This window comes from Lutzomyia longipalpis, chromosome 1 (genome assembly GCF_024334085.1).
Source record: "Lutzomyia longipalpis isolate SR_M1_2022 chromosome 1, ASM2433408v1".
In the NCBI taxonomy this organism is placed as follows: Eukaryota; Metazoa; Arthropoda; class Insecta; order Diptera; family Psychodidae; genus Lutzomyia; species Lutzomyia longipalpis.
Window position 1 is genome coordinate 38,759,686 of NC_074707.1, and position 13,911 is coordinate 38,773,596.

A 13,911-nucleotide genomic window follows, 5' to 3' on the forward strand; every position below is an offset into this window, starting at 1 on the left:
ATGAGAAGTTATAGGACTTGACAGAATGCTTTCTCATTTTTATGCATATAAGTATTAAAGTAACATTAATAATTTAATAACATATTTTCACCGTCTGAAGAAAAAAAAATTAAAACCCTTCAACTCCAAATTTTTTGCCAAGTCAGGACGGGGAAATCCTTTGCTTTTCCTCCAAAAAATTGCTCCTTTTAATTAATTCGTCGACGATAAAATCTGAAAGCTCCCGGGGTTTTAAGGGACTAAAGGTACAAAGGAGAAAAGCCCAATAATGAGGCTCAGATTGAGCCACTTAAGTCCTTCACAACCCCAATTTTTCTTCCACATCTCAACAAAATCACTCCAACTCTACGTGCTTTGGATTTTGCCTGCGGGAATCGAATTTTGAGGTAGCATGAGACATCACGTCCCAAGCTTAATCTGATGTACCCCGCCCCTCAATAAACACCCTTTTTTTGCTGAAATAATGTATAAATTCATATTTTCTCTGCAAAGGTGGGGGTGGAAAAAAATTGTACACGTTTCGCATTGAAAGGCGGGAAAGGATTTTCACTTCATGAAGAATTTTCTGTATAAGCGCTTTGTAATCTCCTTCCCAAGCCCCTCCGAGACAATAATCTTTGTACGTCTGAAAATTCCTCGTACATAGACGGTACGTTGGGTTGTAATGTGTACGGGGTTAACTACCCCCAAGTAATATTTTATCACATTCACAGTCGAATTGATTTGATCTGGGGCTTTTTTCACGTCGAACTAATTCGTATTTTTGCGATGAAAATAATACCTGGATTTAAACGGAAACAGATATCGCAGGAAATACAATGTAATACATTTCATTCCCTATATGAATTAATAAAATTCAGGAAATTAACGAATATATTGGTGCATGAAATGAAATATTTGTTCGATTGCAATTTCGTAGCTCATACAAAATTTAACGCAGCTAGTCCCTATTAACGCTCAATTTATTTTAATTTAGTATCAGTGTGGGAAATTTAAGAGCAATCAAATTTTAATCAGCACATAGTACGTGTGTGGGTGTGTGGAAATTTATGTGCAAATAAACTTTAGAACTTTTAGGGGGATATTTATCAATTCAAATTAATCAAAACTTAAATTGATTAGAAGCCACGGAATGAAGGAAATTATTTTAATACTTTTGTTTCAAAGTTTTTAACAACAAACAATGAAGACCAGGCGTCTCCATTGCATTCTCTGTTTCTTTCACAAGTCCTGAAGTTATTTCCCTAACACAAAGCAAAAGAAATTGAAGCTTCTGCGTCATTTTCGAAGGTAAAGCTCCTTTTAAGCTTTTCTCAATATACATTTACATAATACAACATATTTTGACTGAAGCATCATTTATTTACAAAGAAAAATAGAAATGTTCAATAACTACCCGGCGTCTCCATCGCATCCTTTGTTTCATTTCTGTAGTCAAAAACAAAGAGATATAAATATCCGCAGAAAAAAGCAAAAAAATTGAAGCTTCCTTTACAGAAAAAGCTCCTTGTAAGCTTTTCTCAATGTATGTATTTTGATTGAAGAATAATTCATTCAAAGTCCTCGAACTTTTCCATTCATTTCGGTTTATTTTATTTATTTTAGTCCCTTCGTATCCTCCTTAAGAACATTTCCTGCATATTTAATATCATCTGTTTATTTATAAGACCTACCACTTTGGTCAACCCCGAAGCTAATATACTGCGAAGCCAAAATAGCACGCATCTGCCTAAAAAAATAGTAATTCTTAATTCCATGGAACGATATAGAAAAGGGTTCTTTCAGCTTCACAATATTATTTTGAAGGGGAATACATAACTTCTGCTAACATCTAAATTAAATTTACGTCATTGAGGGTTTGTCTTGTTCTTGGTCTAGTTTGTGCTGTGAATTCCCATGAGATTTCATTGTGCTGACAGACAAATTTTTCTTTATTGCTGAAAATGTAATTTTTGTTTTACGAATAAAAAGTGTTGAAGAAGGTTCTCTCTCGCAGCCAAAATCCCTTCTCAAGTTCCCAATTGACTGTTTAACACAGTATTGAGAGTTTCAGAGATTAAAAGGAGGATATTGAGAAACTGATTGACTTATATTTGAGCCAACAAATCATCCATGAATAAATGAGAGGAAAAAATCTCAAAATTGACATGCTTGAGTAAATTATTGGGAGGAGTTTTGCATAATTCTGTTTCATTTTTTTTTCTCCTCTGGGTAATCCCTTTTTGATTTTCTTTGCTTTATTATATTTATTTTTCTCTTTGCGTGTATTTTTGGTTCTTTGATGTTTTTTGGGCGGGAGGGAAAGAAATCTCTTATTATAAACATACAAGATGCGCCACGTTCCTCGTTTTGCGACTTTAAGGCATTTTCATATTTTTAACAGGGACCTTGAAAATATGATGAAAATTTCCTCCAAGAAGCATATTTCACGGAATAAACATTACAATTTTATTGGGGTATGAAATTTTTTTGCAACTCCGCAACAGATGTGTGGGGAAGATTTTTATTTAAGAATCTCTACAAAAATGAACGTTAATTCAAATAATTTCCCTTAACCCAAATCCTTCATTTAAAGGATAATTAAGATGCCAAGAAGGGCCCTACACGTGCTTTAACCAAACAATAAACTAGTTAAGGGATTAACCCAACTCATTCAGCAGAATCCATTAATCTTCCTCAACTGCGATTCTTTCGGAGCTTTTGTATTTGAAGATGTAAATTGTACATTTCAACCCCTAAAAAGCTCATAAAAGTCACATATTTACATTCAGGAGCATTTAGAAGCTTTTTACACCTCTCAACGAAAAAAAAAGCAGAACGCTTAAAATTCACTGAAAAATAAATTCAATAACACGCGGTGGTTTTCGAGCTTTTAACATAAGGTTTATCGCGGGAAATTTTAGCACCACATGCGACAGTTTTTTCCGCTCCCAGGAACTCTTTTTTATTGCTCAAAAAAAGTAACATAATGTGTGTTTGTTGGATGATGTGGTTGTAAAAATGATCGTTGAAGACTGATACATTACACATTGTGTTCCCAATTATATTTTATACAGTCTACCATGGATTTTCAGGTGTTGTAAAAAATTAAATTCTTGCGAAAAAACATGTTAATAAATGCTGCCATTGTGTGATGAATAAAAATTGTTAAGAGTGCAAAAAATTAATTGAAAGTTAGCTCAATGTAAATATGATTTTTTATTGAATATTTATATCTTTTCCCTGAGTTATTAACCCTGTCAGGACTAATATGAAAGATTAAAACATCGAAATATTGGTTCTTTTTTCATAAAAACCAGGATAAAAACTATTCTTTGAACGTTATGAGAAAACTTTTCTTTGTAAAAAAAAACTCTTCCAAGAGAAAAAAATAATTTAATAAATATTGTTAAAATAGAACTTTTTATTTAAATTTTTGTAGGTACTCATAAGGGGTAAAAAGTTAACGTTCTTCATAAAAATATCAACAATGTCAGTCCAATTTATTTTATAAGAATTTTGCCTTTTTATTTAGATTAAATCACAAGAAATTCAAACAGAAAAATCTAGTTGATTATGTGTAAATTTGTTAACAAATGAATAGTAGCTTTTCACGAGCTCTCCACTGGTATTTGCAAAATTCCTATTGAAATTCGTACAGAACTACCGACAATTGCTTTGCATATCTAATCTTCATGACGTGCTCGGTGTGTCAATAATCCTCTACAATACAAAATTCATTCACATGGAAATTCATCGGTTCTATGTACTGTAAAGTGCGACTTGTATATATTTGCAAAAAAGCTCCTGAACAGCTTAAGCACTATCGCGCGACATAATTTCCATTCCATTGCAGCTACTATTAAGCGTTCTTTTTCATGCATTTTAAAGTTGCTGAACTTGCTCAGAGTTTGCGCTTTCTTAAGTGAATTTAAACAATTTAAGCTTAATTGAGCTTTCTGGGATGGAATGTCTCTGAATAAATAATTCCAATTTTAAAATAACACAAAAGAATGTGAGGTAAATGAAATGTGGGCATCGTAAAAATGTCTCTCAGAGAACCCAGAGGGATTGAAAATGGGGGTTGGTTGGGTATGTCACCCCACTTATGGACCATAAGTGGGGTGATTTTTTGACGAGGAACCCCAATTCAGAGCACCCACAGATATGATGAAATAGCACGATGAGTGGTTGAGCTATAAAAATAATTTCGAGGACATCTTTTGCATGAATTCATGTTAACTTCGTCTTATTCATGGGGGATGCACACAAAAGCGTAATAAAAGCGCGAATTTGATCCAAATTCAAGAGCAAAGTTGCGATGTAACCATATTTTGACGAATTCAATTCCATAGCTTTCCTATTCATCCCTCTGCACAGATGTGAGTCCTATTCAGGATGACGATGGAGTTGAAAAAGCTCCAGTGGGTTGTAACATTAATTTGTAAAGTTTCCTAGGAGATAGTAAAGCTTATAATCTCTAATTAAGCTCATAAACCGCAGCATACATATTACATTCTTCTGCCAGCAAGAAATTAATTTGATTTGTTTTCAAAGTTTGTAAATAATTTTTAAGGGCTTCAAATTCAACTAATTAACTTTTTAAATTTAGCCACGAGTTATCCAAAAATTAATGAAAGTAAGATTGAAAGGATTCGGACCAAGGGGTGTTTATTTGGGAAATATTGATGGGAACTTTTTTCTTGAATATTTTCACAAAGAATTTTTCAAGCACAAATAGAACTTCTTCCGAGAGATTTCTTGTGTTTTAATCTAGCATAATTAAAACAATTTTTACCTAAGCTTTCGATGTAACTTCTGCCGCCTTCCTCAGAGGTCAATTCCATGAAGATGCACAAATAGTGCCGACAGTTCCGGAAAAAGTTTTTCTTTTTAATCAGACTGAATTAAGACAAAAGAGGTCTGTAAAATCCTTAATATCCTCCCAGAAAGTATAGGAATTTCCTTGCGATATTTTCATTTTTTAAAGAACGACGGAACAAGAGCCTTATTCCTATCATACAATAGTCCCAACTATCCTTTGCAAATCTTACCGTTAGAAAACTTAAATTCAAATTAATTAAAAAGATTGAAAGGAAGATAAAGAAACTAAATTCTAAATTTTCCTTCCTCTGCAGATTCAAACTCGTGGACTAGACAGCGCCTCGGAATCAGCAGCAATGGCTGCAGAGGGCGAAGTGAATGTCCTCCTCGTGATCACCGTGATCATCGGCACAATCCTCATGACATCCCTACTGGCGTGCTACATTTGCGTCTTCAGGCAGCTCTGCTGTGAACCAGACACCTCCTCGCCAAGCTACCGCAGCAAGAGGAGCCTCTCAATGCCACATCGGGATAGCGTCAACATGGCTGAGCTGACGCACATCTCCAGCCAACCAACGGAAACGGACCGCGTGTGACCAGCCACAAGTTGTCCACCTAATGGCTCATATTGTGGATTATCTGTGATCTTTTGCCCTCAAGCAGGGCGAATGAATCGAGTTTTCATTTGTGAATAAATTGATTTTGTGCAAAAAAATGGTTTCAAGTAGAAAATTGTCCAGAACGTCCAGAAAACCGACCAGAAAATCCAAAAAACCATCGAGAAAAGTCAAGAAGAGGGTGAAGAAAAATTCAAAGAAGCAGAGAAGGGCGCCACGGAAACGAGTGGTGAGGAAGAAGAAGTCTATCAGGAGGAAGAGAAGGATCAGAATGAAAAGTGTGGCAATTCAGGTGACCCCAGAAGACCTCGACGATTATATCCGATTTATTGAGGAAAGAATTGAGAGGATGGAATCTGAAAATCCCGAAATTCTCGTATCCAGTCACTACGAAATCGACAGCGACGTCTCCATTCATTCCGATGATGATATGTACAGCATATTCTTTAAGGACAAACGATAAATCTTTCTAAAATAAATTCAATCCAGGAACATTCAATTTAAGTTGAAAAATTTATTTGAAAATTTCAGTGCATGAATATAAAAGATTTGCATTTAAATTCGTCGAAAGAAACTTTATGAATTACTTGGAAGACTTTTACGATTCCCCTGGGAAGAACAAAGAATTTTATGGGTTAAGGGTCACATGAAGAAAATTACTGTCTCTATTGAACAATGAATAAACGCATAATTTAATCAGATTTTCACGAGGAAGAATAAGGACTCTTTTACTTTGTTGCAAATTTATGTCTCTGTTATGGTGGTTTAAAATATTAAACTCATTGTTTTGCATAGCGGAAGTCGTCTAGCAAAGAATGGTCATAAAAATCATTTGCATTGTTTGCAGGGGAAGGAATTTAAATAAAATTTCACCTAAAACACTGATAAGTCATGACTTTGTGAGTTTCGTGCAAAAGAAATAAAGATTGAAGGCAGGTGAATTTACACGGGGAAATCATTTTAAAGCTTAAACTCCTTTAAGTAGTACGACAATGTCGCTTAAAGTAGCGACATTGCAGGGCAATGACAAACTATGTCCACAAGGAAATTGTCATATGTACTTTGCTACTGGTACAAGTAGTATTCACGGACCACCAGAAGACATTCAATTTATCCGTAATCGATTAAATGCACAACGAGATAGTTTAACTAATCAATATACAGTTACTTGCAATTATCAAGAATTACCTCCAATTGCAATTTTATTCGAAAATGGAAGCAATAATCCATTTTTTTATCAACTCACAAGACTACACCTATTTGAGAGGCACAACCTGTTACTTAAGATTTAAAGATTACCCTCAAGAATATATAAATATAAGAATATGGATAGTTGGTGAGGCTTTTATGAAAAGAAAATGCGTTATATTTGATTATGCGAGCTCTCGGATCGGAATAGCTAATGCGCAAGAAGATTAGATTTCTTGCGCCATGGGTTCAATCTAATTTTGAGTGAAATAATTTTGGTTGAGGGATTTAAATAATTTATGTATTTTAGCAACTAAAACTTTGAAAAGTTATAAATAAAAACTTTTCCAAAAAAAAGTTAAATGTTTTAATATATTTTCTATGATACTGTAAAGCTCATAATTTTACAAGAAAAAGCTCTACATCCTTGTCCACTGCTGTAAGAATTAATCAAGAACAACGTTGTCTGCAATAAAATGGCTCAACTGTGTCCCAATTAAAATGCATCTTTTTACAAAAGAAATTGCCAATTTTAACTGAAGGAAGAAAAAGACGTTAAACGGCTGTAGTTCCAATAAACTTTTATATCTCACAGATATTTTAACAAATTACATTTTACTAAATGTATTTAAAAATTTACCTAAAATATACTGATAAGTCATGAATTCGTGAGCTTCGTGTGAAAGAAATAAAGATTAAAGGCGGGTGAATTTTCACGGTGAAATAATTTTAAAATTTGAATTCTTTTAATTAGTCCAACAATGTCGCTTAAAGTAGCAACACTTATTTTTGCACTTTGCTTTGTAATTGCAAAGTGCCAAGTAACACTTCCAGTGAGGTAATTTAAGACATTTACGTGGCATTTTATATTATTAAGATTTAATATGTTCTTTTTTTTCGAAGAGTTCCATTGATGAAAATAAATGAAAATATTCAAAGTGTGCCTCCTTCAAATGTTTATAGATATACAATGGATCCTATTACACCTTATTTGGATGTAAGAACGTCACACAAATCTTAATTATGCAAACAAAAAGAGCTAAAAACTTAAACAATTTGTTTAAACAGGCGCAATATGTTGGAACAATTTCATTTGGAACACCCCCACAGAGCTTTCAAATGATTTTTGATACGGGAACAACATACACTTGGATACCTGTAGTAAATTGCATTGCTACAAAAAAGGTAGTTAGCATCGATTTAGACGTTCTTGGATTGAATCTATTAGAAGTGACAACTTATGAAAAGACAGAGTGTGGTAAGTATATGTATAGCATTATGTACATAATGTAATATATATGTAGTATGATTAAGAAATATTACTTACCTTATGGATGAGCAATTGTCCAGAATTTAGTGCTTAATGGAAAATATAAAGAGTCCAAGTTCATTTATTTTTATGACTGTATAGAAGTAATTTACATATTTTGAATAAGATAACAGTTTTTAGTGTAAACGGATTTATGCCACGTTTCATTATCTGTGATGAGTAAATAATAATATAATTAAATGTTCATTTTTTAAATTTTTTTCAACAGCTCAAACAAATAAATATAATGCCACAAAGTCATCTACATCTACAAATGACATAGAAGCACATTTAAATTATTACAGTGGAAGCATAAGGGGGAATATCATACAAGATGTATTACAAGTAAGTCTAAGAAAGTTCGTAAAAGGACAATTTATGTTCTTCTTTATTAATATTTTTAAGATTAAATTGTGGAATTAATTATATTTGGGTACGTTAATCACGAAAAATTTGTAGGTAATAAGTTTTCTCGAAAATCAGTAATTTAAGGGATCTAATTTAACTACGAAACATACAAAATGGAGACTATATCACTAATTTTCCATAGGAAGAGGTCTATTTTTTGGACCAAATTTTCTACTCCTGTCGACGACCGGAAAATCAGTGAAATAGATTCCAAGCCAAATATAAATATAGGGAAGACTGTGTGAATAATTAAGTAAATTTTAGTCAATTTGCAGAAAATTTCTATCTGCAAAATTCCCGAAAGCAAACAATTTTCCTCGACAGGTCATTCTCTGACTTTGTTGGGAACTACAAATTTTTAATCTTTTCCCGAACCCTTCCACTCTTGATTTTCTCGAAAATCTTCGGGTAAGACGGGTAATTTTAGTAACCAGTGAGGCGAATTGAGTCAGTGGATTTTTCTATTATTCTATTCCCAAATATTCCCATCATATTTTCAATAAAAGATAATCAAGATGATAAAGAGAAATATTAATAAATTGTAAAGTAGATATATCGGGTTTGCTGGAACTTTCTTCCCAAAACAATCAATTTTTAATAATTTATGTTTATTAAATTTTTTACAGATAAATGGTGAGAATTTCCTGGTGAAACAGTATTTTCTTGGAGTTAATACTTATTCATTACCCACAACTTATACGGAAATTGATGGAGTTTTTGGCTTAAATCCTTTTATTGAACATGAAGGCCGTGTCCTTATTGCTAACTTGTATAGGAATACGGTAACTACAATTGAACAGCAGTTTTTCTCCTACTATTTAAGTAGTGATGAACCTGTTGGTGAATTTACCTTATCGGGAGTTAATGAAGCACACTGTCCGCCTAATATTGCCCAGAACTATGTATATTATTCTAGACCATTATTCAATTATTGGGCTGCTGAAATGCATCTGCTATCTATAGGTGGCTCTCAAGATCTGTGTTCAGCATCAAATTGTGATGTATACTTTGCTACTGGTACTAGTAGTATTTTCGGACCACCAGAAGACATTCAATTTATCCGCAGGCAATTGAATGCACAAGTTAGTTCAACTGATAAATATACAGTGGCGTGCAATCAAGAATATCCAAAACTTACAATTTCATTCGAGAATGGAGGTAATAAACGATTTTTCATTAATTCAAATGACTACATATATGAGCAAGACTCGATCTGCTACTTGAGATTCAAAGAATATCCACAAATATATGAAGATAGAAGAATTTGGATATTTGGTGAAGCATTTATGAAAGGAAAATGCGTAGTTTTTCATTATTTTCTACGTCGCATTGGAATAGCTAATGCATTTTAAGAAATAACAAAACTAATTAATAGTTTTGCTCATTTTCTTCATGTTTTTCGCGTTAAAATTAATTTTGTGTGAAATAATTTTGGTTGAGGGATTTAAAAACAATTTATGTATTTTTTTTGTGTTTGAAAGCAAATAAAATTTTGAAGTTTTAAATAAAAACTTTTCAAAAAAAAAGTTAAATGTTTTAATATATTTTCTATGACACTGTAAAGTTCATATGTTCTAATAAAAAGTTCTACATCCTTTTCCACAACTACAAGAATTCCCCAAGAACAACGTTGTCTGCAAGAAAATGGCTCAACTGTGTCCCAACTAAAAGGTGTCTTTGCTACTGAAATTTCCATTTTGAACTGAAGGATGAAAAAGACGTTAGACTGCTGTAATTTCAATAAACTTTTATATCTCACAGATATGTTAACAAATTACATTTTACTTGGCAATTTTTCTTTTTTTTTATTGCGTCCTAAGATTTTAATTAACAAGTTGATTTGTGAGATTATCACATTTTAAGATGCTTCTCCAAAGATCACGGTCTGGAGGAGCCCACAGTGGGGATCAACAGCGGTAGACAATGTCAGTCTAGATAGGAGAAGGAGACAGAGAAGTGAAAAACTAAAAGGGAAGAACATAATAGATTTGCATTTAAATTCGTTGAAAGAAAAATAATTTTATGAGTTAAGGGACACATGAAGAAAATTACTGTCTCTATTGAATTGAATTGAATTTTATTGAAATAATGCCCAAAAGTACAAAAAAAAACTATGGAGGGCTATACAAACGCATACATAATTTAATCAGATTTTTACGAGGAAGAAAAAGGACTCTTTTACTTTGTTGCAAATTTATTTCTTTTTCATGGTGGTTTATGATATTAAAGTCATTGTTTTGCACAGCGGAAGTCATGTAGCAAAGAATAATCATAAAAATCATTTGCATTGTTTGCAGAGGAAATGAATTTAAAAATTTACCTAAAATATACTGATAAGTCATGAATTCGTGAGCTTCGTGTAAAAGAAATAAAGATTAGGTCAATGCAGGTGGATTTTCACGGGGAAATAATTTTTTAGCTTAAACTCTTTTAATTAGTTCGACCATGTCGCTTAAAGTAGCAACACTTATTTTGGCACTTTGCCTTGTAATTGCAAAGTGCCAAATAACATTGCCAGTGAGGTAATTTTAGTCATTTACGTGGCATTTTATATTAAGATTTAACATGTTCTTTTTTTCTTAAAGAGTTCCATTGACGAAAATCAGTGAAAATATCCAAAATGTACATGTAAACGGTGATAGATATATCGCAGATCCCATTACACCTTATCTAGATGTAAGAACTCACAAATATTAATTACGCAAAAAGAAAAAGAATTGAAAATCTTAATGAATTTGTTAAAACAGGCACAATACTTTGGAACAATTTCATTTGGAACACCTCCGCAGAGTTTTCAAGTGATTTTCGACACGGGAACAACATACACTTGGATACCTGTAGTAAATTGCAATGCTCTGAGAAAGGTAGTTAGCCTCGATTTAGACTTTCTTGGGTGGAATCTCGTAGAAGTGACAACTGTGGAAAGGACAAAATGTGGTAAATATGACATCTAGTAAGATTAAGAAAATAAGTTTCTATATTGTATGGGCAACTGCCCAGAATTTAGTACTTACTGGAAGAGTCCAAGTTTAAATCTTTTTATGACTGCTTTATAAATATTTTGAATCAGATATCAGTTTTTAGTGTAAATTGCCACGTTCATTATCTGTGAAGTGTAAAATAATTTTTTTTTTCAAAAGCTCAAACAAATAAATATGATGCCACAAAATCAACTACACCTCCTACTATTGGGACATCTGCAAATTTACCTTATTACGCTGGAAGCATAAGTGGAAATATCATACAAGATGTATTACAAGTAAGTCAAAGAAAGCTCGTAAAAGGACAACTTATGTTCTACTTTTTTTCAAGATTAAATTGTGAAACTAATTATATTTAGATCAATCACGAAAAATTTGTAATATAAAATTTCTCGAAAATTAGCAATTTTAGGGACCTAATATAACTACTAGTTTGATCAAACAATATAGGACTTTTGAAAATATAATTAAAAAATAGGGGAGACTGTGGGAATAATTTAGTCATTTTGCACAAATCTCAATTTGAATTTCCGAAAAAGCAAAAAAATTCTTCGACAGGTCCTTTTTTATATTTGGAAATTTCCTGGCAGAGACAAATTACTTTGTCTCTGACTATAGTTTGCTGTATCTCAATGGGAAATATGAATATTTGATATTTTTCCTAACCCCTTCCACCCTTGATTTCCTCGAAATTCTTCGGGTAATACGGGTAATATTATTCACCAGTGAGGCGAATGAAATCAGTGGATTGTGATGGTGATTTTCTACCTATGAAATTACTTCTAGTAGCTCACCTAACTTCTGACCTGTTCCTAATGTTCTTAACCACGACATTTTTTGACTAAAAAATTAGAAAATCTTATATCAACAATATGAAGTTGACTCTTCGATTTAAATTCCATATTTTTGCGCGAATTGTTTGATTTTGTGATGAAAAGGTGCCGGAAATTTGATGTTTCCAACGGAGGGCTCTGGAGGCTTTAAAATTTGTTTATTTATTATTTATTTTTATTCCTTTAAATACTGATGAAATAATCTCCACATTATAGCCAAATTGCTAAGCGTTAATTAGACTTTTCATCTTAATATAAAAAGCTGAAAAATCAGTCTGTCTGTCTGTCTGTGGCACATGAACTCCTCCGAAACGGCTGGGCCGATTTTGATGAAATTTGGTATGGGGGTAGAGGGGGTCAATACGAGTTGCAAGCGCTATATGGGATTCCGCCCCAACCCCCCTTTATAGCGCTCCCACAGAAAAATTGTTTTTTTCCCATTTTCTACCTGCTGAAGGGTCAGATAACGGGATTTTTTTATTTTTAGAATTTTTCAGGGTACCGTATTATTCATCCCCCCTAATAATATACGCCCCCCTTTTATAGCTTAAAATGGAGTTTGCTCACACGTGATTGGGGGCTAGGGTTTACTAGTTATAAATATTTGAGATTTCTCCGATTAATAAGTTGGCAGAAATTGGAAATTGAAAATTTTCAACTAACTTTTTTAGCCCCAGTCTTCCTTAAAGTTAAATTAATTTCAAGTACAACATAAGGGTCTGATCTCAATTGTTTCCCTCATAGTTTCATTCAAAAATAATCAAATGATAAAGGGAAACAATAAAAAAATAGTAGAACAGATATTTCGTGTTCTACTGCCTGTAAGATAAACTAGAAAGTTAAACTTTTGTTTTAAGCAATCAATTTTCGATAACTTAAGTTAATTTAATTATTTTTTACAGATAAATGGTGATACAGTTCCGATACCACAGTATTTTCTGGGAATTGATGTGTATTCATTACCCACAACATATACGGAAATTGATGGAGTTTTCGGTTTAAATCCTTTTATTAATGATGAGGGATATGTCCTTATTGCTAACTTATTTAGGGATATAGTACCTACAAATTCACAGCAATTCTTCTCGTACTATTTAAGTAGTGATGAACCTGTTGGTGAATTTACAATATCAGGTGTTAATGAACAGCACTGTCCGTTGAATATTGATCAAGGCTATACATATTATTTACGAAATTTCTATAATTATTGGACTACTGCAATGGCTCAGTTTTCTGTAGGTGACTCTCAAAATCTATGTCCAGGAATAAGTTGTGATGTATTCTTTGCTACCGGCACAAGTAGTATTTTTGGACCACCAGAAGATATTCAGGTTATACGCCAGCAATTGAAAGCACAATTAGATACATCAACTAATCAATATACAGTGGAATGCGATGTAGTTCCAGAATTACCTCAAATTGTAATTTTATTTGATGCGCCTTTAAGTGGAGATAATAATCAATTTTTCATTAATTCAAACGATTACATATATCAACAAGGCTCAATCTGTTACTTGAGATTCAAAGAAAATCCTCTAACAGATCAAAATAGAAGAATTTGGATATTTGGTGAAGCTTTTATGAAAGGAAAATGTGTTGTATTTCATTATAACGGACGTAGGATCGGCATAGCTAACGCATTTTAATAATTTAAACTTTTTAATGGCTTTCTTAATTTCCTTCGTATAAAAATTGAATTTGTGTGAAATAATGTTGGTTGAGGGATTTATAAACAATTTACGTGTTTTTTTTTGTTTGAAAGCAAATAAAAC

General features: G+C 32.7%; 2 protein-coding genes across 2 annotated transcripts; both read left to right on the top strand.

The window, feature by feature from the left end:
• The first annotated feature begins 7,366 nt into the window (after nt 1-7,366).
• On the top strand, nt 7,367-9,851 carry LOC129787233 (cathepsin D-like). Its single transcript, XM_055822639.1, has 5 exons — nt 7,367-7,446; nt 7,512-7,605; nt 7,677-7,866; nt 8,147-8,262; nt 8,952-9,851. Exons 1-5 carry the CDS (start codon nt 7,370-7,372, stop codon nt 9,675-9,677), a joined length of 1,203 nt encoding a protein of 400 aa, XP_055678614.1. The 5' UTR covers nt 7,367-7,369; the 3' UTR covers nt 9,678-9,851.
• An 822-nt stretch (nt 9,852-10,673) lies between these two features.
• LOC129787232 (cathepsin D-like) lies at nt 10,674-13,875 on the top strand. Its single transcript, XM_055822638.1, has 5 exons — nt 10,674-10,847; nt 10,911-11,001; nt 11,073-11,262; nt 11,466-11,584; nt 13,042-13,875. Exons 1-5 carry the CDS (start codon nt 10,771-10,773, stop codon nt 13,783-13,785), a joined length of 1,221 nt encoding a protein of 406 aa, XP_055678613.1. The 5' UTR covers nt 10,674-10,770; the 3' UTR covers nt 13,786-13,875.
• Nucleotides 13,876-13,911: the final 36 nt, after the last annotated feature.